This window comes from Fonsecaea nubica, assembly GCF_001646965.1.
Source record: "Fonsecaea nubica strain CBS 269.64 chromosome Unknown Scaff46, whole genome shotgun sequence".
In the NCBI taxonomy this organism is placed as follows: domain Eukaryota; kingdom Fungi; phylum Ascomycota; class Eurotiomycetes; order Chaetothyriales; family Herpotrichiellaceae; genus Fonsecaea; species Fonsecaea nubica.
In genome coordinates, this window is record NW_019173719.1 from 116,114 (window position 1) to 134,713 (window position 18,600).

Here is an 18,600-nt window from a genome sequence, read left to right on the forward strand (position 1 = left end):
GGAGAGGGGCATGAAGTTCTTCCAAGGAATTTCGGAGGGCTAATTCACATCATTATGGTGAGTCTGCGAGCTATTCCGAGTTGGTTGCTACTATTACGGCATCATTGTCCGCGGAGACCAAAAAGGACTTTTGCCAATTTTTTTGGGTTGTGGAGAAGGGAGCTCCCAAGCATTGAGCGAGGCTGAAATCGAGCTTCGAATCGGAGATTTTAATCTCGCTTGGTAGCTCACTTTGGGCTCCCGCCCCGCCGTGCCGCTTTCATGAATCGGGGATTTTATTCTGTCCTTACTGGTAGGCATAATGGCGTCCCCCTATCCTTATCCATGATGTTTAGCTATGTATAGCTATATTTGATGTGGCGGCCACTTCATCGCTATTGAGTGAATACCTAAATTGAGAGAGGGTGTCAGGTGTCTACTCTATGTCAGACTGTGCCTTTTTTTTGCTCCCAGAGACTCGCTTGGAGCTGGGGATAAGTATAGGGCGGCATCACCCTTGGCCTGATCGGGGGTGAGCGATCCCCCTGAACAGACGAGCTTGCAGGACCTGATACATTGTCCATATTACATGCATATCACGTACATTCAGCGGGAGGACGAGGTGCTTACGGTTGGTTCACAAACATCGCCTGACCCTGAGGTACTCCGGGAAAAATAAAGATTATTACGGTAAACCCTCCCTTTTCGCCGGGGAAGCTGAGTTTGCCTCGCCTCTCGAAACCTTCAGGCACATGAAACTGGCCCGACTTGCGATTTTGGGGGGAAGATGCTCAGGAGTTCCGAGTCCCTTTTCTGGTCTTTCTCTGAAACCACTCCGAACAGGCATATTCCGTGGAGAAGAAGGTTCCCTCATGGGGACTTCGTATGCAAGCACTATGGTCAGCTTCCCACTTCGGTACTTCCATATCACGTCTTCTCAAACGTCGGGATTGAAGATCTGTGCATGTGGAATCGACCGGCAGATGTGTACCTCGTACAATGAATGGCATGTGGAGTCCCTCCCCGTCCCCTTGTCATCCAAGGCTTGGGTCATACCACGGTTAAATTGGCCATGAGCACCAGAGAACCGGCGGACAAGAGGGAGGCGCACGCCATCATGTTCTCCGTAATCATCAGAGGAAAGCAGAGATAGTCGTAGCCAGTAGAACAGAATCCGGCATGTTGGTTCGTCAAGACTCACAAAGGCCAGGACCAGGTCTTGTCTCTCTCTGAATCTGACTTTATCTCTTCCCCCTCTTCCCAAGCCATCCAGGAGGAAGTAGAAAGTATCTCGTACTGCTGAGTTTGCCAGAAGAGCTGTCCGAGTGGTTCATGCAGGAGCAGGTCGTCGTTTCAAGTCACCCCCTCGGCGGCTCTGGAAACCATTTGGCGGCTCTGAGTGGACGTGGATTGCCCAGTTTCATGCTCGTGCAGCCCCTGAGAATTGAGAACGGGCACAACGGGGCCAGATAACGCTCGACACGGAAGCAAAGGATTTTTAACTTGTGATTGGGGGGGCAAACTAGACTGTGTGAGGTCTAGGGGTGATGGTGGCGTTGAAGTGGCCACTGAGAGAATGAAGCGGTTGAGCGCCATTGCTTCATCTGGGCGGTACCAGGCGGGGACAAATCAAGATTTTGAGTGGATGACTAGGCACACTGGGGTAGCGTTGAGTGCCTAGGGGTGCCAAGAACCTTCCACAAGGACCCTAGAGAGCCCTAGCAAGGTACGCAGGGGAGCCATTGGGAGCCTAGGCGATGGCTTTACCATGTTGTGGATGGACCCCGGTCGCCCTGGTCACGTTCTGTTTGGGTTGAACGCCCACGACGCCGCAGCTGCACGCGCTGTGTGCTACTCCATCTTGCTGCATCCTGCACCCTGCATCTTCTTCTCTCCCTGCAGCTTCTGCCCTTTTTACTTCGCCCTTGCAGTTCTGTCCCCCCAACATCCAATCCCGACAGAAAAAGTCTTTCGTTTCCCAAATACTTCCCACTCAGTCATTCTTTTGACCCTCCATCTCGCTCTCTTTCGATCACAAGTCACACTCTTTACTCGACGGTCGATTCGTCGTGGTACCGCACAGTCGAGGCTTATCCATTCCTTCACCAACCCAAGGGTTTGATACGCTGCCTTTTGGTCGCCCTTCGTCTTCACCCACAAAGAGACTTTCACAGAGCGGACTGCGTCCTGCCTTACGAGTCATCCTTGACTGTCATTCTTTACAAAGCCAACGTTTCGATTCAATCTGAGGGCATTCGGGCGGATAGACTTCCACCGCGGAACCACAAAAACAAATACCAGCAAGCCAAAAAGATAAAACAAATACCACCCCCGGTTTGCCCTTACATTGGCGAGCGCGAATAGCTCGAAGATTTCGTCCCTGCGACCATATCTGAGAGATATTTTATCCCTGCAACCCTCTCTGCCCCCGACAACTCGATTCCACAATGTCTATCTCTCGAGCATTCACCAAGCGTGTCAGGCGCAACTTTGTGGACCAAACACCAATGCAACGTGGCACAACAGTTAGATATGCTCCTGGAACCATCGATCGCAACCTCATCTCTCTGCCGACCGAGTTGATCTCTACCACCAACGTGCAGGCGTTGACCGCTCCAGATATCCGGAGCATTTCTGGTTCCTCCTCGGGTTCACTTTCGTCAGTCAACGACTCTGATTTCTCGACCATTGACCGCAGTTTTCTCAACAGCACGGGCACTGACAATTCGTCCATCGACAGTAGCGGTCCCGCCACTCCTGTGACACCTGGAAACGAAGACAGCAAGTCATTCTTCGATTTGAAACAGACTACTCCGCTTCTCCCTGCCATCGCTTCACCGACCTTTGACGTCCCCGTGGTCCCGCAACGATCTCCAACTCATTCGAAGGAAGCGCATGTAGAGTTATCACGGAAGCGATCGATTCAGCGAATGTCGCCACCCCCAGTCAACATTTCCCAGCCGACTACGCGGGGTGCCTCCGATTCTTCAGAAACCCGTCACCCCTTTGGTAGAGAACTGGCGCAAGTGAATGAGGTCGCAGAAGAGTTTGGTGCCACTGCAAGATTGCTTGACGAGGAAGAACAAGAAATTCTGGGTAAAGGACTTTGCAAGTTTGGGGTGGAAGAGTACCTCGACGAAATCGCCGGTCTGTATGGCGGCATCTTCGAGGACAAGCTCGGGTCAGTGGCAAAGCCATGGCTATGAAGATTCTCAAGAAATTGGGATCTTTGTAGCATTCATGACCTTATGACATTGGCTTTAGTGCCGCACTGGGCACTCTCACTTACACACATGGCGACACGGCGAGATATGGAGTTCACCTTGGGGATGCGATACACTTTGCGGAGCTTTCTGAAACTGGATACCATCGCCAGTTCATTTTTCTTCCAAACCACACTCTTTTTTCGGAGCAATCGATTCTTCTGCCTTGAATGGCACTGGGGGAAAGGGAAGGATTGGCAAGACCAGATCACACCGAAGCATAAGGGTGATTTGGCATGTGCCTGATATTTGTTCAAAACCTTGAATGGTAATCTTGATCATACCACAAGATGTTGGAGATGGGCCTGGAGTGTGTCGAGATGATCAGGCAGGCCATACAATCATGTTGATTTGTTTCACCTGCTGTTGAGAAGGGACGTGGGACACATCTCGAACATGGAGAGAAATTCTGTACAATTTTATCAGTACTGAGATAGGGCTGGTGAATAAGGAGCTATCCGTGAACAGAAAAAAAAGCAAATCACAAAGCCATCTCTCTCAATTCCCTTGCTGATCTCTCTCGCGCAATCATACCCGTTGCTTGGTGAACGATGGCTCGGTATTACTCCGTCGCCGCACGCTTCATGAGAAATGGTCGTAGAATTCAAAAATTTTTGATTTGCTACTGATAATGAATCTCCTGACTAGCAATATCACTACTTTTGCCGTATACCGGATGGTGACCTTCTTAGCACAGCCACAAGCCCTCAACAGGAGAATTTTTGGTGTGTGGCTTAAGAAAAAGCAAAGCCAAATCTGCTCTTTTCAGCTGGGAAAGGTGCGTCAAGTGTCTTCGAGGATCGGTTGGCGGCGCTACCTGGTGGATTCTCTAGGCGGAATCGAGACGTCGGAAGCGAAGATCAGCACGAAGACCCTTGTACCGAGTAGTCAGCTCGGTTGTCTTTACTTCTCCTGAGGCGGCGAGACCATGCACGTCATTTTGCGTGAGCAGAAGGAAAAAGAGGTCAAACTCCGGACCGACGTTTTAACTTGTAACGGGCGGGAGGTCAAAAGGTTCTGGGGGATTCGGGGAGCGAGGTATAGGAGGGGTTCGAGTTTGGAGGCTTCTATCCAGATAAAAGTAGTAAATCTCTGGGAAATCAGGAGGGCGTTTAAGTTGAAGTGAAAAAGAGACGGCCAGACGGATCTCGCCAGATAGCGCATGTGCCAAAGGGATGATGAGTACTAGTCAGGTAACTGGGGAGAAGTCCTTGGGTGTTGGTGCAGCCTGCGCCCTCCTCATACGAGTCTTTGTACTCGGTATTCGCAGGCACAGGCGAACAGGGGTACGGCCCTGGGCGGGGTCCGGGCATTGGCGAGCCACTCGGCAACGCCCAAGATCAACCCAGCAACCGGGGCAGCCCACTAGCCTTGGGAAATCCCCCCAAAAGCACCCATTAGGCTCGGTGGCCACGCCCTCCAGCTCAACTGCACGTCAGCGTCATGGCGCTGCTGGTATGCACGACGTTTGCACCTGCCACGCCAACACGCCTGAAGATTTTCCGCCAAATCCAAGGCGCATGCGCATTTGACCACAAGTAAGGATTCTGCAGCCCAAAAATATTCAGGTGTACAGTATGAGCATTGCTATACAAACCTCTTGCTCTTCCACCGCGAGGATCCCCCAGGCCACCGCAGTCGTTGCTTGAATCCTTCTTCTTGTTTGCTTCTTTTCAAGGTTTTCTGCGCGTCTGTCGCAACCGTTGTCGACTTCCACACGCGTTGACGCACCTTCGGGGCCAATCAACAACTTACCATGGACGTATTCCATGCCGTCCTCAGTGTCCGTCAGGCTCCTGATACCAATCCCAACCACGACCAGAATGTTGCCTCCAGCAGAAATAGCTCACCTTCCCTTTCCGGCCTGATCTCAACATTGGTGCCAACTCTTGTCATCGCCGTCGTCTATTTTGCCATCTTCCTGCTCCTGAGAACTCGATTTCCGCGACAGTATGCGCCGAGGACATACCTGGGCGCTCTCCGTCCGCAAGAGCGCACCCCCGCTCCCCCAAACAGCTTGTTTGGCTGGATATCGTTCATGAGAAAAGTGAGTGGGCGATAGTAACAAGGGGAAATGTCATCTCTAACCACGTTGATCAGCTGCCCGATGAGTATGTTCTTCAACACAACTCCCTCGATGGCTACTTTCTGCTGCGCTACCTCAAAATGTCGATTGTTATCTGTCTGGTCGGCTGCCTCGTCACATGGCCAGTCTTGTTCCCCATCAATGCCACTGGAGGAGGGCATCAAGACCAACTCAATATCCTCAGTTTCAGCAACGTCGTGGATAAGAACCGTTATCTAGCGCACACCTTCATCGCATGGATCTTCATTGGCTTTATCTTCTTCTTGGTCACCAGGGAGATGATTTACTACATCAACTTGCGGCAGGCCTACCTCCTGTCTCCCCTGTACGCTTCCAGGATGTCTTCGCGCACTGTGCTGTTCCAGGCTGTTCCCAATGAATACGCCAACGAAACCAAGATTCGTCGCATGTTTGGCGAGGAACTGAAGAACGTCTGGGTCGTTTCAGACGCGAAGAGCCTGAAGGAAATGGTGGAAGAACGCCACAAGATTTGCATCAAACTCGAGACCGCCGAGACCAAACTGATCAAATTGGCCAACGATGCACGTTTGCAATCCATCAAAGGGAAAAATCCCCCTCCTGAGCTACCCACGGCCAGCTACGACGAAGATGAATACGCAGCTGAGTCTGGCGCCGCTGCTGCCCGATGGGTCCGACCAAAGGACAGACCGACACACCGCTTGAAGTTTTTAGTCGGCAAGAAAGTTGACACCATCAATTGGTGCCGTGAGGAGATTGCAAGGCTGAACCCACTCATCGAGGCGGAACAGGACAAATACCGTGCGGGCGAGGCGGTACCCAAGAACGCTGTCTTCGTGGAGTTCTGGAACCAGACTCAAGCGCAGAGTGCCTTTCAAATGGTTACCCACCATCAGCCTTTGCACATGTCTCCCCGTGTGGTCGGCCTCAGCCCAGAAGAAGTTGTCTGGTCGAATCTCGGCATAACATGGAAAACGCTTACCATCCGCCAGCTCGTTTCGCTGGGGTTCATCGTCGCCTTGATTATTTTCTGGTAAGTTTTGTCTTGTTGTGTGCGTGCTTACAAGATTTCGTGTTTCGTTCATTTTTTCACGCCTCTAGTCGTGGCAACCATTTGCCTTTCGATCAGAGAAGGATCGCGAGTTTCTTCGGACTCTTGCCCACTTGCTGCACGGCTGTTCGATGTAACGGGCAATACTAACGTCTTCGCTAGGTCCATCCCCGTCGCCGTTGTTGGTTCCATTTCGCAGATTTCCTATTTGACTGAGGTAGTCCACTTCCTCCGATTCATCAACAAATGCCCCAAGATCATCCTGGGTGTCATTACAAATCTTCTGCCCGTTGTGATGCTTTCTGTCCTCATGTCGCTTGTTCCAGGTACGTTTTTGGCTATGATACCCAACAAAACGTTCCTCACAACCATCAGCTCGCATTCAGTTTGGACTAACATTCCCATGCAGTGATTATGAGGTTCATGGGCAAAGTTGCTGGCATGCCCACGCTGTCACTGATTGAACTCCGTTGCCACGAATCATACTTTTGGTTCCAGCTAATCCAGGTGTTCCTGGTGACCACAATGACCAGCGCAGCAAGTGCAGCAGTACCGCAAATCATCAAACAGCCAGGATCGATTACCACCTTATTGGCTCAGAACCTCCCGTTGGCCTCCAACTTCTACATCTCATACTTCATCCTTCAAGGTCTCGTATTCTCTTCGGGTCAACTCCTCAATATCGTAGGACTGGTGCTATACAACACCCTGTCAAAGATCCTCGACAAAACCCCCCGAAAGATGTACAATCGCTGGTCAAGCCTTTCATCTGTCGGCTGGGGCAGTGTTTTCCCCGTTGTTGAGTAAGGCATCTCTTGAACATATGGTGCCACCCCCCTGACTAACTGGGAATAGATTGATGACCGTGATATCGATAGCATACGCCCCAATTGCACCTCTCATGCTTGGATTCGCGGCCATTGGCCAGGGTCTTTTCTATTTTGCGTACCGGTACAGTCTCCTTTTTGTGGACAGCTCAGTCATCGACACCAAAGGCCTTGTCTACGCCAAAGCCCTGCAGCATACCTTGGTCGGATGTTACTTGGCGGTCATCTGTCTGATCGGCCTCTTTGGTATTCGGGCGGCCCCTGCACCTCTGGTACTGATGGTTGTATTCTTGATCCTCATGGTGCTTTACCACATGTCCATGAATGCAGCTGTCCGTCCACTTCTGCATTATCTCCCACGTTCACTTGAAGCCGAGGAGGCCGCCCTCCTGCACAGCGAATCAGCTCTAATGACTGGACCGGAGGGCGGCCCGTCGCGTCCAAGTATGCATGAAAAAAATCAGGTGGACGAGCTGCGAGTAGCGAAAGAAAAAATGCCCCCGGGAGGCAATAAACACACATCCATGATCAAACGATTCTTCCGCCCCGACATCTACGCCAGTTACGCGATTCTGCGCAAGCTTGTTCCTCAAGAGTTCGCCGAGATCAGATATTCCCCGGAAATTGAGCGAGATGCATACCAGGATCCTGCCTGCAATGCAGTTGCACCTCTGTTGTGGGTGCCTCGTGATCCCATGGGAGTGTCGAGGCAGGAGTGCCTTCACACAAATAAGGTCACACCAATGACAGATGAAGGGGCCAGTTTCGACGAAAAGACCGGGAGAATCATTTGGAATGAGGAAGAGACTGGCGGACAGCCACCGATATTCGAAGAGAAGATTTATTATTGAGCGACGACCGACACGGTGATTTTGCGGTCGGTGTTCGTTCGGATTGGAGCCAGGAATGACTTGTGCTTCAGCTTGGATCTTTTGGAGTCTAGCCCAGAAACGCATGGGCTATGTCTTCTAACTTGACGCATATAATCACATGCCCGGTACGACATGGGAAATTTGACTGCTAAACTGGGAAGCGGGCGTCTTTCAAGGAACCGAGATGTGATACCCCCAATGGCGAACATAGCGGAACAGCAGTTACTCATCATAAGAAAATTACAGTAATGATAGCACTTCCAGCATCGTGTTCGAATCATAACATGTTTCATTGAGCCAGAAGGCACGATTTGTGCAATCAACATCGTCTATTTCATGTAGATGGATAGATGGGATTTGCGTAGAAGACTAACCTAGTCCCCAGTTAGGCCGCAACTTTGACCCGACCCAATGGTCACTGTCTAGACACGCAGGGCGAAATCCTTGGACCACCACTTCTCGGTCACCTTGACCCTCCTCTTCCTGCTCGCGGCGTAGGACACGGGTTTCCGCGCCTCGAGCTTGCCGTTGACCAGGATATTGCGGAACCGCTCCGACAGCAGGTTTCCCTCGGGTCTCAGTCGGCGCAGGGAATCCTGCAGCTCGTCTGGTAGGACTAGTTCGAGGGGCGCCGGTGGGATCGACGCTCTCGACGGTCCCAACGTCGCTTTGCGCCGCAGAAGGACCTCGGCCGCCGCGGCGCCTGCTGGGGTGGTGGTGGATGATTTCTCGTCGTGGCCACGGTCATCGCCACGCTCTTGTTCCCGTTGTTGCTCGAGCAGGGCCTGCACGATCTCTTCGCCCCGTCTCTGCCGCTCTGCCATTCGCGCCTGGTGTTTGGCGAGCCGCTCGGCCTCCTTGCGCCGCTTGATCTTGTTCCGTTGAGCGGGTGTCTTGCGCTCCGGCCGTTTTCGCTTCAACAGCTCCAGCGGGTTATTGCTCTCATCCTCCGTCTCGAACCCTTCCCATTCGCTCTCCGGGTTGTCCTCAGGCCTTGGATCAGGCTGTCGAGCCAGTTCGTCGATTCGTGCCTGCTTCTCCGCCGCCAGCTGAGCCTCTCGGAGACGGCGCTGCTCGGCTTGGACTTCTTTCTCGCCTTCGCGCGTCAGCAGCGAGTCCCAGTCCTCGAAGGATGGGTTGTAGCTCTGTCCCGCGTCGGGTGGCGCCACGGCCTGGACAGGCTGGCCCGTCGATGTCAGGGCGATGGGCGGATGGTGGATGGTCGGCGGAGCGACTTTGGCGCGGGGTTTGGGGATGTATTCGTTTTCCGCTGTCGCGGTGAGATACGCCGTAGTTTTAGAATCATTGCCTAATTTGACGGCGTCGGAGGACATGTCGTGGTCGGCCCAGAGATCAAATGACGAGGTGGCGTCGTCGATGTTCTCGACGTCCAGATGCGACGTCTTGTCCAGAGTGGTCCGCAGCCGGGCCACTTCCTTCTTGCTCACCCAGTCCTTCTTTTGCCTTTTGCTCGACGGTTCGACCACGCCGTCTGTCACCGCAGCGGCGCTGAGCCCTCTTTTGTTCCTCTTGGAATTTTCCAGCGCGGGCACCGCACTCCTCCGCCCCAGGATCTCGTCCATTTTCAAAACCCGGCTCTTGTGACCACTCTTGACCGCCTTGGCCTGGCGCAGCACTTCCTCCCTCGACCCCGTCGTGTCCAGCGTGAAGAGTTCGGCCGCATCCTTCTCCGCCAGGGGCTTTCCATGCTGGATGATTTCGTCGCGGAGACTCTCTAGGCCCGTAGTGACAGTGGTTATGTCGACATTTTTGCGCCATGCTTTTTTGCCCTTGCGCGAGGGCTGCGTCGGTTGGGAGGGCGCCCCGAGGGAGGTCGAAGTTGGAGGCATGGCGTAGTATGTCAGAATCAGGATCAATCTAAGTTGAAAGGTGCAGGGCCGTTTACAGCATTGACTGTGTCTTGTCGTGAGTATTGTTGCACTTTGATTTCTCCGCAGATGCCAAGGCGACAAAAAATAATTATTTCGTCCAGCCTGCTTCTGGCTTAGGGTGGTGCCGCCCTGGGCTCTGTGGCTTGTCAGTCCCTCTATATAATTTGCCCAATGAGAGCACGGGAAGCCCCAACAATTGCCCTGCCGAAAATATACTCTGTACCTCATACTCGGTACTCGTCGTATGCTTTAAGCCTCTATATTTGTGCTTCATCTGGCTGAGCCATCTGTGGCTATCGAACGGTGCCCAGTTCTAGACTGACGCACCGCAAGGCCTCTACCAAGTGGCCATTTTTCTCTACGAGAATGCCCCTATCCCACCTAACGCGACAATGCTCCGGTGTATTCCATCTAACTAGATCTATCGAACTCCAGGGCAATAAGCATAGGTATGATCGTCATGCTGACGGCAGAAGGACCAAGCTTACTTGTTGTCAGACTTTAGAATCATCATGTTTATGATCGGTCTCAGTTGAGCAGTTTGGGAGGCGGTCTCGGTCTCGGCGCCGATTGTTTAGCCGAACTATTTTGTGTTTTTGCCGAGCTCCCAGATGTGTCTCGATACTTGAAAATGGTCGAGGAATCAGTAACCACTCGCTCGTGTAGCCGGTACTGCTAGAAATTATGAAACTTTTGTTTGCTCCCGCACCTTTCAGAACGTCCTAGACCACTTCCACACGTGGTATTGTGAATTTTCCACCTCCCAAAACTTGGGCTCCTACAAAAACGTCAGAAAGATGACAGACTCCGAGGCTCCTCCAAAGGCCGAGCGCTACTCGACAGATTTACTGAAAATACCTGGCATGGCATTTGATATAACAGAACCGGATCCTAAGAAAAGGATAGAGGCTTACATTCAAGCATATCGAAATCCAGAGATGGCCCATATGCAGGTACCTTTTTGTTTCGAGACCTGGTCCTTGCGTTTTGACTTCTGACTTGTTGCCAACTCTAGACGTTTGATCTGGCTTTCATGCGCGACCACATCACCGTGGTGAGCGCGTCCACCACACCAGAAAAGACGACGGCCGTGTTTGAGATGAAGGCGGCGCCGCTCTTCACGAACCGCATGGGCAACATGCATGGCGGAGCCGTGGCCATGATCCACGACATGTGCACGACCATGGCGGCCGCGCCGCTGGCCAGGAGGGACTTTTGGTGGTTCGGAGGCGTGTCTCGGACGCTGTTGATCACCTATCTTCGACCCGTGAGGCAGAACATGGATCTCGTCATCGAGTGTCAGGTCTTGCAGCAGGGGACGCGGTTGTCGACGATTCGTGGCGAGATGAGAGACAAGCGGACGGGCCAGTTGCTCTCGGTGGCGGAGCACAACAAGGCCAGCATCAACTTTGTAGAGGCGAAATCAAAGATATAATAACGGAACGTGCTCCAATTTTTCGTGGAGGTGAGAGGTCTGAGTCGTGCGTGTTGTATCAGTGTCGACTTCTGCACCTCCAGACACGCCAGACCCCGCGGAACTCCCGCTTGCTTCCAGGCGTTACAACTTAGATGGTCCTCAGAATTCATTCCTCGTGGACTGCTTGCCTGAACCTAGGTTGTTGACCTATCCTGGCAGCATATTCATGCTCCTTTAGAGATGGACACCATGTCTTTGTAACTATCTATACCTTCCAGTCGAGTCGAGACAACCAGATCTTCTCTATAATATCCATAGCCGCTGATCCACCCAAAAAGCCGAGTTCCTGCCCAGATTCCCAATGAACCCTTCTCGAAACTAGTTCTAATCGACCAACTCTCTTCACTCTCGGACATGCTCCTTGATCCACTGGATGATGATATCGTCCGTCTTCCTACGCACCGCCGGATCCGTGAACTTTGACCCGACCGCGTAGATGTGCAGTTGCGCCCATTCGATGACCAGTTTGCACTCCACACCCGCGGCGCGACACAGCTCCGCCCACTTCTCCGAGTCGTAGCGCGCAAACTCCGCCCCGCCTGTAAAAATCAGCTGCGGGCTCAGGCCGTCGAGCGCCTCGGGCGCGTGGTGGAGAGGGTTGACCTCGGGCGAGTCGGCGGGGAAGGCGCCGACGAAGAGCTTCGCGAGGGCCGGCACGGCGTGGTTGGCGACCATGAAGTAGTCGGTCTCGACGGCGCCGTTTCCTCCCTGGTACACTTTGCAGTTCATGTCGAGCCACGGGGATATCAGGATCGTCGCGGCGGGTTGTGGGAGGCCGACGCCTCGGAGGTCCAGTTGTGCGAGGAGGCAGAGTGAACCTGCACCATTTGATCAGTATAGTAAAGCATCATATCACAGGTTCATATCCCCGAGGAATGAGATTCTCACCTCCGGCCGAGTCACCCATGAAGACGATCCGCTCTGGCTGGATGTTCTGGTCGAGTACGTATCTGTACACTTCGAGGAACGCCTTCTTCTGAGCCGGATGGCTCTCCTTGACGGACAATGCTGTGTCAGGGGAGTCAGCTTTTTGTGCATCATTTTTGAGCTCGTCTGCGATAGAATAAGGTCGTGAAAGGGGGCGGGGGTCCCACGTACGGTATTCAACGCTCACAAAGACGAGGTCCAGCTCCGCCCTGGACGCCTCCCGGATCCACCGCTCCATGTAGTTGATGTACATCCTCGCCTCGCCGCGCGCGTAGCCCCCGCCATGCGCGTAAATCACCACACATCGCTGTCCTCGTCCCGACTTCACTGGCGCCGCCGCGAACTCCGCCAGGTCCCTCGCCCCGGGGATCAGATACGCCGGCACGGAGCCTCCTTCGATCTGGCGAGCCCGGCGAACGGGCATCTTGCCCACGGGCAGTCGGTGCGTCAGGTCCGGAAACGTCAGCGACGCCGAGCCCATGTACGCCCGCTGGACCTGGATCCGGAGCGATTGATAGACGGGGAAGTGGGGGAGCAAGGCGCGTCGGAGCAGCAGCAGCAGGATCTGTACGAGAAACGAGTATGAGAAGATCAGGCCGCGGAGGGGGTGTTTCAACAGCATCAGGAGGAGTTTCTTCATGGCTGCGGAGAAGTCGAGTGACTGGATAGTTGTTCCAGGTGATCTGTTCGTTGTTTGAGCCAGCGTTGGTCTTCCCCCTTCTTCACTTTAGAATGTCAGTGTTTGGATGGTCATCTCGTCTCGTATATGACCCTGGCGCTGGGCAGTAACCAGGACAAAAGGCGGTCACTCATGATTTCCAACGCCGCAGAGAGGCCGTGAGGGATTCGACTCCAAGAGCTCATGTCACTGTCCTCGGTAAATTGCTGAATTTGGGGTCTGTTGTACTCGGTACTTGTGGGGGATATGGGGTTGATCTCCTTATTCATACGACCCCCGCGATTCATCCCCTGACAAAGACCGGAGGCATTGTGATTGGACTAGCTAATTGCAGATATAAGTAAGCATATTTTCCATGCATATCCCGATACAGTAGAAATGAGGGTTATGCTACTGTGTGGAATAATTAAGGTTTCTGGTTATAAAATATGCTTAATCGGGTCTTGACAGTCTATTCTGCCCATCAAACTATCAAACACTTGATATCCCGACCCAGACCTATCGACGGCAGAAATATATGACTACAGCCGGCTTTTGGCCTTGGATGCCTCCAAGCGAGCCCTTTCACGATCGCGCAGCATTCGCCGCAGGATCTTGCCCGAAGCGCTCTTGGGGATCTGGTCGACAAACTCCACACCACCGCCGAGCCACTTGCTCCTGCTCTTCCGTTGGCGCACAAAGTCCTGCAGTTCTCGCGCCGTCTGGGCGTCAGGTTTGGCCTTGGGACTCAGCACGACAAAGGCCTTTGGCAGCTCTTGCGAGTACGGGTCGGGAATACCGATGACGGCGGCGTCCACGACCAGCGGGTGGCCGAGCAGGAGATCTTCCAGTTCGGCGGGAGCGACGCCCACACCTTTGACCTGCATGTTGTCAGCTATCTCGTCGAGCCTCCAATGGGCAGAACTTACCTTGATCATCTCTTTGAGCCTGTCCTGGACCAGAATCAGTCCGTTCGGGAGCATGCAGCCAATGTCACCCGTGTGGAGAAATCCTTCCTGGTCATATGTCTCTGCCGTGGCGGTCGGATTGTCAAGATAACCCATCGTTACCTGAGGGCCTTTTCCCCAGATCTGCTCAACCGTCAGCACAAAATGCCCCGTATCAAAGCCCCGCCGCATTCTCTGCTTACCTCTCCGCTCTCGCCCTCTTTGACTTCCTTTCCAGTCTCGGGATCCACAATCTTGAGCACCGTCTCCGGGACGACGGCACCGACGGTATGAGCATTCTCATAGGTTTGTAGCGGCGGTGGTGTCAGAGTCAGAGCACTTGTGCTCTCGGTCATTCCCCATGCCTGCCGTATTGCGATGTGCGGGAAACGCTTCGCTAGTTTGTCGACAATCTCTTGGGCCAGCGGCGCAGCGCCAGTGTTGAACTGTTTGACCAGACGCAAGTCATATCCAGCTGCGACGGGGTCGTTGACCAGCCTGATGAGCAGAGCTATAGATGAAAGATTGACGTCAGTTGGAGTTCCCACTGTTGCGGAACGGAGACGAAGCCTTACGTGGTACAAGCCACAGTTCATCGCATTTGTACTTGACGATCGTGTCCATCATGGCCTTCATTTCAAACTTTGGCATCAAAACGACTTCTTGGTCGATGACGATTGGCAGTTGCAGGATCTGAACGAGCCCGGTAACTGTCACGGCTGTTAGTCGCATTGCCATACGAGCACTCCAGGAAAACAATCGTACTGTGAAACAGCGGCAGAACTCCTAGCAAAACCCTGGGCAGATCCTTGCGGCCGAGAGATCGCATTTGCATGATCTGAGCGATCACATTCTTGTGAGATATCATGACCTATTACCAAGTCAGCGGTGGCCATGGCTTTGGTCCAGAATTCCAGCCTGCTTACGCCCTTTGGCCGATTCGTCGTGCCCGAGGTGAAACTCAAGTACGCGCAGACCTGGCCGTTTGTCTTTCCTGCGGGAAGCGTGAAAGGCGTTGGAGCTCTGGCAGTGTCTACTTCATCGAGGAGCCTCTTGACCGTAGGCAAAGGGCCAGATGCGTGGGCAGGTTCCAAAAGGACGATCCGGTCCTTGTCAAACACCTGCGAGACCGCCTTGAGCGAACCTTGGTCCGCAAATACCAGCTTTGCCCTCGAGGCCTTCATGATGTAGCCGGCCTCTTCCGCACCATATTCCGGCGACGAACCCGTGAACACCACGCCGAGCCGCACCGCCGCGAACATTGCGACGGGGTACCATATCGTGTTGGAGGCAAACACACAGACGCCATCTCCAGCGCGCAGACCGTATTTGTGGTACAGGATGGTCGAAAAGCGAGTTGCGAGGCGTCGGATGTCGTCAAAGGACAGGAACTGGTCGGTCGATGCGTCACGGAAACCTCCCGTTGGCTTGACCCCCGGCGGTGTATGTGAGGTTTCAAACAGCCACGACCAGATGGTTACATTTTCAGGGATTGCTGCGAGAGTCAACACATCAGTACAAGACGCCGCAAGCAAAGACCGACAAAGCTATGGGAATTTTGTCGACTGACTGAGGCGGGGTGCCTACCTGTGTCCAGCTTCGCCCCGTAGTAGGGCATGTCGAAGAGACGACTGTGTCGTAACGCGCTCGTCAATTTGGTTCAATTCAGTTCAGTTCAATTCAAGTCACTCTACAGACACTCGCGGGATCCGAGACCACCAGGATGGATCGATTGAGATTTCCCCAAAACCGGCCAAATGCACCTAAGGGAAAGGAAAAGAAAGAAAACATGTGAAAAAGACGACCAAAGCTATCGGGGACAAACAAACACTGGATCGATTTTCCGTATCGGTGGCCCTCTTCCTACGTCAAACGTACATAGGACCAGAGCTCCAGGAGCGGTCGAGACCTCGGCTTTCAAGCTACGAGTTTAACCTAGAGTAGCACTGTTTGTGCTGAACGGGGACACCTGGGGGGGATGACATGAAAATGCTGACATGCTCTCAAGGTCGCTTGTCCACGCGCGACGCACGCGGAGCGCGGAAGCTCATCTCCGGCATGGACGAAACGAGATGCCCTGACTCGGAAAAGATGACACGGAGAAATAATCCCCTGGGGCGGTGATTGATGCCCGATACCGACTAAATCAGGTCCCTTCCGAACGAAGTCCGAGAAGAGGAACGTACGTCTATACCTAGGTACCTACTTGCCTACTTACCCACTTCGTTGACTTACTGGACTTGATTACTGGAGGTGCTAACTGGCTAGCTTGGCGGAGCGTTGGTGCCTCGCACACAACCAGTAAGTTGAGGCTGAGACTCGGTACCGGCGAGGCAGGAATGTCGACAGATGCTCGACAGGTACAAGAACCCAGACTGACACAAGTTTTCTCTGCTTGGTACCGAGGGGCTCGAACAGCTATGACGCTCTGTACCTCGTACATGTAAAGCCTGTGAGGGTGCTACAGCCGGTACAGTTTGAGAAAGCATGCTCTATCCTATGACAGATCTCTTTCTCTCTCAATGCCTCATCAGAACAACGTATGGACCAAGGACCTGTCCACCTGGAGGCCTCACCAATATGCTGTGATTGTCGCTATCTGCAGGGGGCAAACTGCCCGACTAATACTCAGTGACAAATAATGAGCTCGAGGACTTAAACAATCAAGGCGACGAGTACTGATAGTGATACTGCGCCTGAGCCTCCTGGACCAGCTTCCCCGTCGCGGCGTGCTTGGCCTTGAACTCTTCATCCTCGAGCAACCTCTTCTTCAGCGTTTGGTTTCCAACAAGAGGACTGGTGCCGCTCGGCACGGCGAGACCCTGCTGCAGCGCGGGTCGCGCGTACAGGCGCTCGAGCCAGGCTCCGACATTCGGGAACCTGCTCAAATCGATGTGCGTGTACAGGATCAGGTTGGCCCATCCGGCCAGGGAGATGTCTGTGATCGAGTACTTGCCACGGCCGGGGCCGGCCACCCAGTCGCGATCCCGGAGACGAGCATCCAAGATGCCGTAGAGGCGCTCCGACTCGCCGACATAGCGCTGGACGGCGAAGAGATCTTTTTCTTTGGCGATGTGGACAAAGTAGACGGCTTGGCCCTGCCTGGAGAGACGTGCGTGTCAGTGTGTGTGTGTCTCTCTCTCTCCACGCAGACAACTCCACGAAACGGTATAGGGGTGGATTACATGGGCCCGATTCCCCCGTGCTGCCACGCCACCCACTGCTCACAGATCGAATAGTCGTCCGAGTCGAGGGGGAAGCTGAACTTGTGTTCCGGGTCGTAATGGCGCGTCAAGTACGACAGGATCGCGAGTCCTTCAAAGACCACCAAGCCGCCGCGGTCGTGGTCGACGATGGTCGGGATGCGGCCGTTGGGGTTCAGCGACGTGTACCACGGCTGCTTTTGCGTGTCCTTGAGAATGTTGATGGCTTGGTAGGTGTAGTCTTTGCCGTAGGCCGCTTTGAGCTCTTCCAGGAGGATCGAGATCTTGACGCCGTTGGGCGTTCCTGGTGGTGTGAGTGTGGTCAGCCTTTACTGTTTCTTTCGGAGAGGAGGTGGTACTTGTACTCACCAAATGTTAGGAGCTCGATGCCCGACTGTGCAGTCAACCCTGTCGGTTCCGCCATGGTAGCGAGGCTTGTCCCAGAAGTAATGTCCGCGCACAGAACAGATCGGGAGAGGTGTTTACCACAAAATCGGATCGAATTTGCACAGAAGGTGGTATGTAGTCCAAGGACAGAGACAGACCGCAGGGGAAGAACAGATCGAAAGAGCCGTGAACAAAGTCCCATTGCTGCCCCTGGCTGACGCATGTTACATATAGGTTTGTTTGGTAGCCCGTGTCTCCATCCCCCGGTAGAGACAGAGAGCTTCTGCACGTCTCGTCATAAAAGTGCAGCCGCAGTTTCCGAGCGACCAATTCGACGTGCTGTAATCGAAGGACCCCGACAGCATTCTTGTACCCGTTCAGTCAACCTGATACGAACAGAACCATCTCGATGTCCGTTTCGAGAAGTCGGGCCTACTCCTTTTGAGGCAGGACTCACGAAGTGAAGGTCCTTCTCAAGCCCACCACAATCGCAAGCCGCTCCAAGTACTCGGTACATACTTGTACTTGTCCATGCATCTGGTAGGTGGTTGTGGTTCAACATCTCTCTCTCTCTCTCTCTCTCTCCAATGGTAAGACGCGCCTGATCAGAGTGACTGCCCTGCCCTTTTCCATTCACGGGAGATGGCGTGACCAGACACCCCGGACTAGGTTCATGCACGTCCTGTTGGAGAAGTGCAGACATTCCCGAATCCGTTTCGCCTGGGCGCTAACAAATTCACTGCTCGGTCCTCGTACATAATCCGGATCGGACTTGTCCAACAACGCGCTGAACCCACCACCTCGATGCGTCGCGGCATGGTATTGTCGTCACCAGAGCGCGCGTAGCTAGAGTGACATATCATATGTGACTGCCAATTGGAATCGGATTTAATGGAATAATCTTATTCCGCCAAGGCTCTTTTCCTCGTGTCATGGGGGCTGTAAACCGTTAGTTCACGGTGTCTGTTGCCAGAAGTAGCTTAGGACCAACTCCACTCGCAGGACCAGTTGCTGGAAGTATGGGACAACAACATCTTTGCTAAGTCGACGTG

General features: G+C 53.5%; 7 protein-coding genes across 7 annotated transcripts; 3 read left to right on the top strand and 4 right to left on the bottom strand.

Moving 5' to 3' along the window:
• Positions 1 to 2,426: 2,426 nt before the first annotated feature.
• AYO20_06949 (hypothetical protein) lies at positions 2,427 to 3,185 on the top strand (the record flags this gene model as incomplete). The annotated part of the gene is made up of 1 exon (XM_022645237.1): positions 2,427 to 3,185. One exon carries the CDS (start codon positions 2,427 to 2,429, stop codon positions 3,183 to 3,185), a length of 759 nt encoding a protein of 252 aa, XP_022498785.1.
• Positions 3,186 to 4,998: 1,813 nt separating this feature from the next.
• AYO20_06950 (hypothetical protein) lies at positions 4,999 to 8,036 on the top strand (the record flags this gene model as incomplete). The annotated part of the gene is made up of 5 exons (XM_022645238.1): positions 4,999 to 5,289; positions 5,343 to 6,340; positions 6,521 to 6,684; positions 6,768 to 7,161; positions 7,214 to 8,036. The coding sequence occupies 5 exons, from the start codon at positions 4,999 to 5,001 to the stop codon at positions 8,034 to 8,036; spliced, it is 2,670 nt and encodes an 889-aa protein (XP_022498786.1).
• Positions 8,037 to 8,479: 443 nt separating this feature from the next.
• On the bottom strand, positions 8,480 to 9,907 carry AYO20_06951 (hypothetical protein; the record flags this gene model as incomplete). The annotated part of the gene is made up of 1 exon (XM_022645239.1): positions 8,480 to 9,907. The coding sequence occupies one exon, from the start codon at positions 9,905 to 9,907 to the stop codon at positions 8,480 to 8,482; it is 1,428 nt and encodes a 475-aa protein (XP_022498787.1).
• Positions 9,908 to 10,746: 839 nt separating this feature from the next.
• Positions 10,747 to 11,384, top strand: AYO20_06952 (hypothetical protein; the record flags this gene model as incomplete). The annotated part of the gene is made up of 2 exons (XM_022645240.1): positions 10,747 to 10,902; positions 10,965 to 11,384. The coding sequence occupies 2 exons, from the start codon at positions 10,747 to 10,749 to the stop codon at positions 11,382 to 11,384; spliced, it is 576 nt and encodes a 191-aa protein (XP_022498788.1).
• A 384-nt stretch (positions 11,385 to 11,768) lies between these two features.
• Positions 11,769 to 12,993, bottom strand: AYO20_06953 (hypothetical protein; the record flags this gene model as incomplete). The annotated part of the gene is made up of 3 exons (XM_022645241.1): positions 11,769 to 12,244; positions 12,315 to 12,479; positions 12,525 to 12,993. The coding sequence occupies 3 exons, from the start codon at positions 12,991 to 12,993 to the stop codon at positions 11,769 to 11,771; spliced, it is 1,110 nt and encodes a 369-aa protein (XP_022498789.1).
• Positions 12,994 to 13,553: 560 nt separating this feature from the next.
• On the bottom strand, positions 13,554 to 15,576 carry AYO20_06954 (hypothetical protein; the record flags this gene model as incomplete). The annotated part of the gene is made up of 7 exons (XM_022645242.1): positions 13,554 to 13,892; positions 13,941 to 14,102; positions 14,162 to 14,469; positions 14,534 to 14,668; positions 14,724 to 14,829; positions 14,885 to 15,453; positions 15,546 to 15,576. The coding sequence occupies 7 exons, from the start codon at positions 15,574 to 15,576 to the stop codon at positions 13,554 to 13,556; spliced, it is 1,650 nt and encodes a 549-aa protein (XP_022498790.1).
• A 1,045-nt stretch (positions 15,577 to 16,621) lies between these two features.
• Positions 16,622 to 17,585, bottom strand: AYO20_06955 (hypothetical protein; the record flags this gene model as incomplete). Its single annotated transcript, XM_022645243.1, has 3 exons — positions 16,622 to 17,060; positions 17,144 to 17,465; positions 17,531 to 17,585. The coding sequence occupies 3 exons, from the start codon at positions 17,583 to 17,585 to the stop codon at positions 16,622 to 16,624; spliced, it is 816 nt and encodes a 271-aa protein (XP_022498791.1).
• Between the last annotated feature and the right edge of the window lie 1,015 nt (positions 17,586 to 18,600).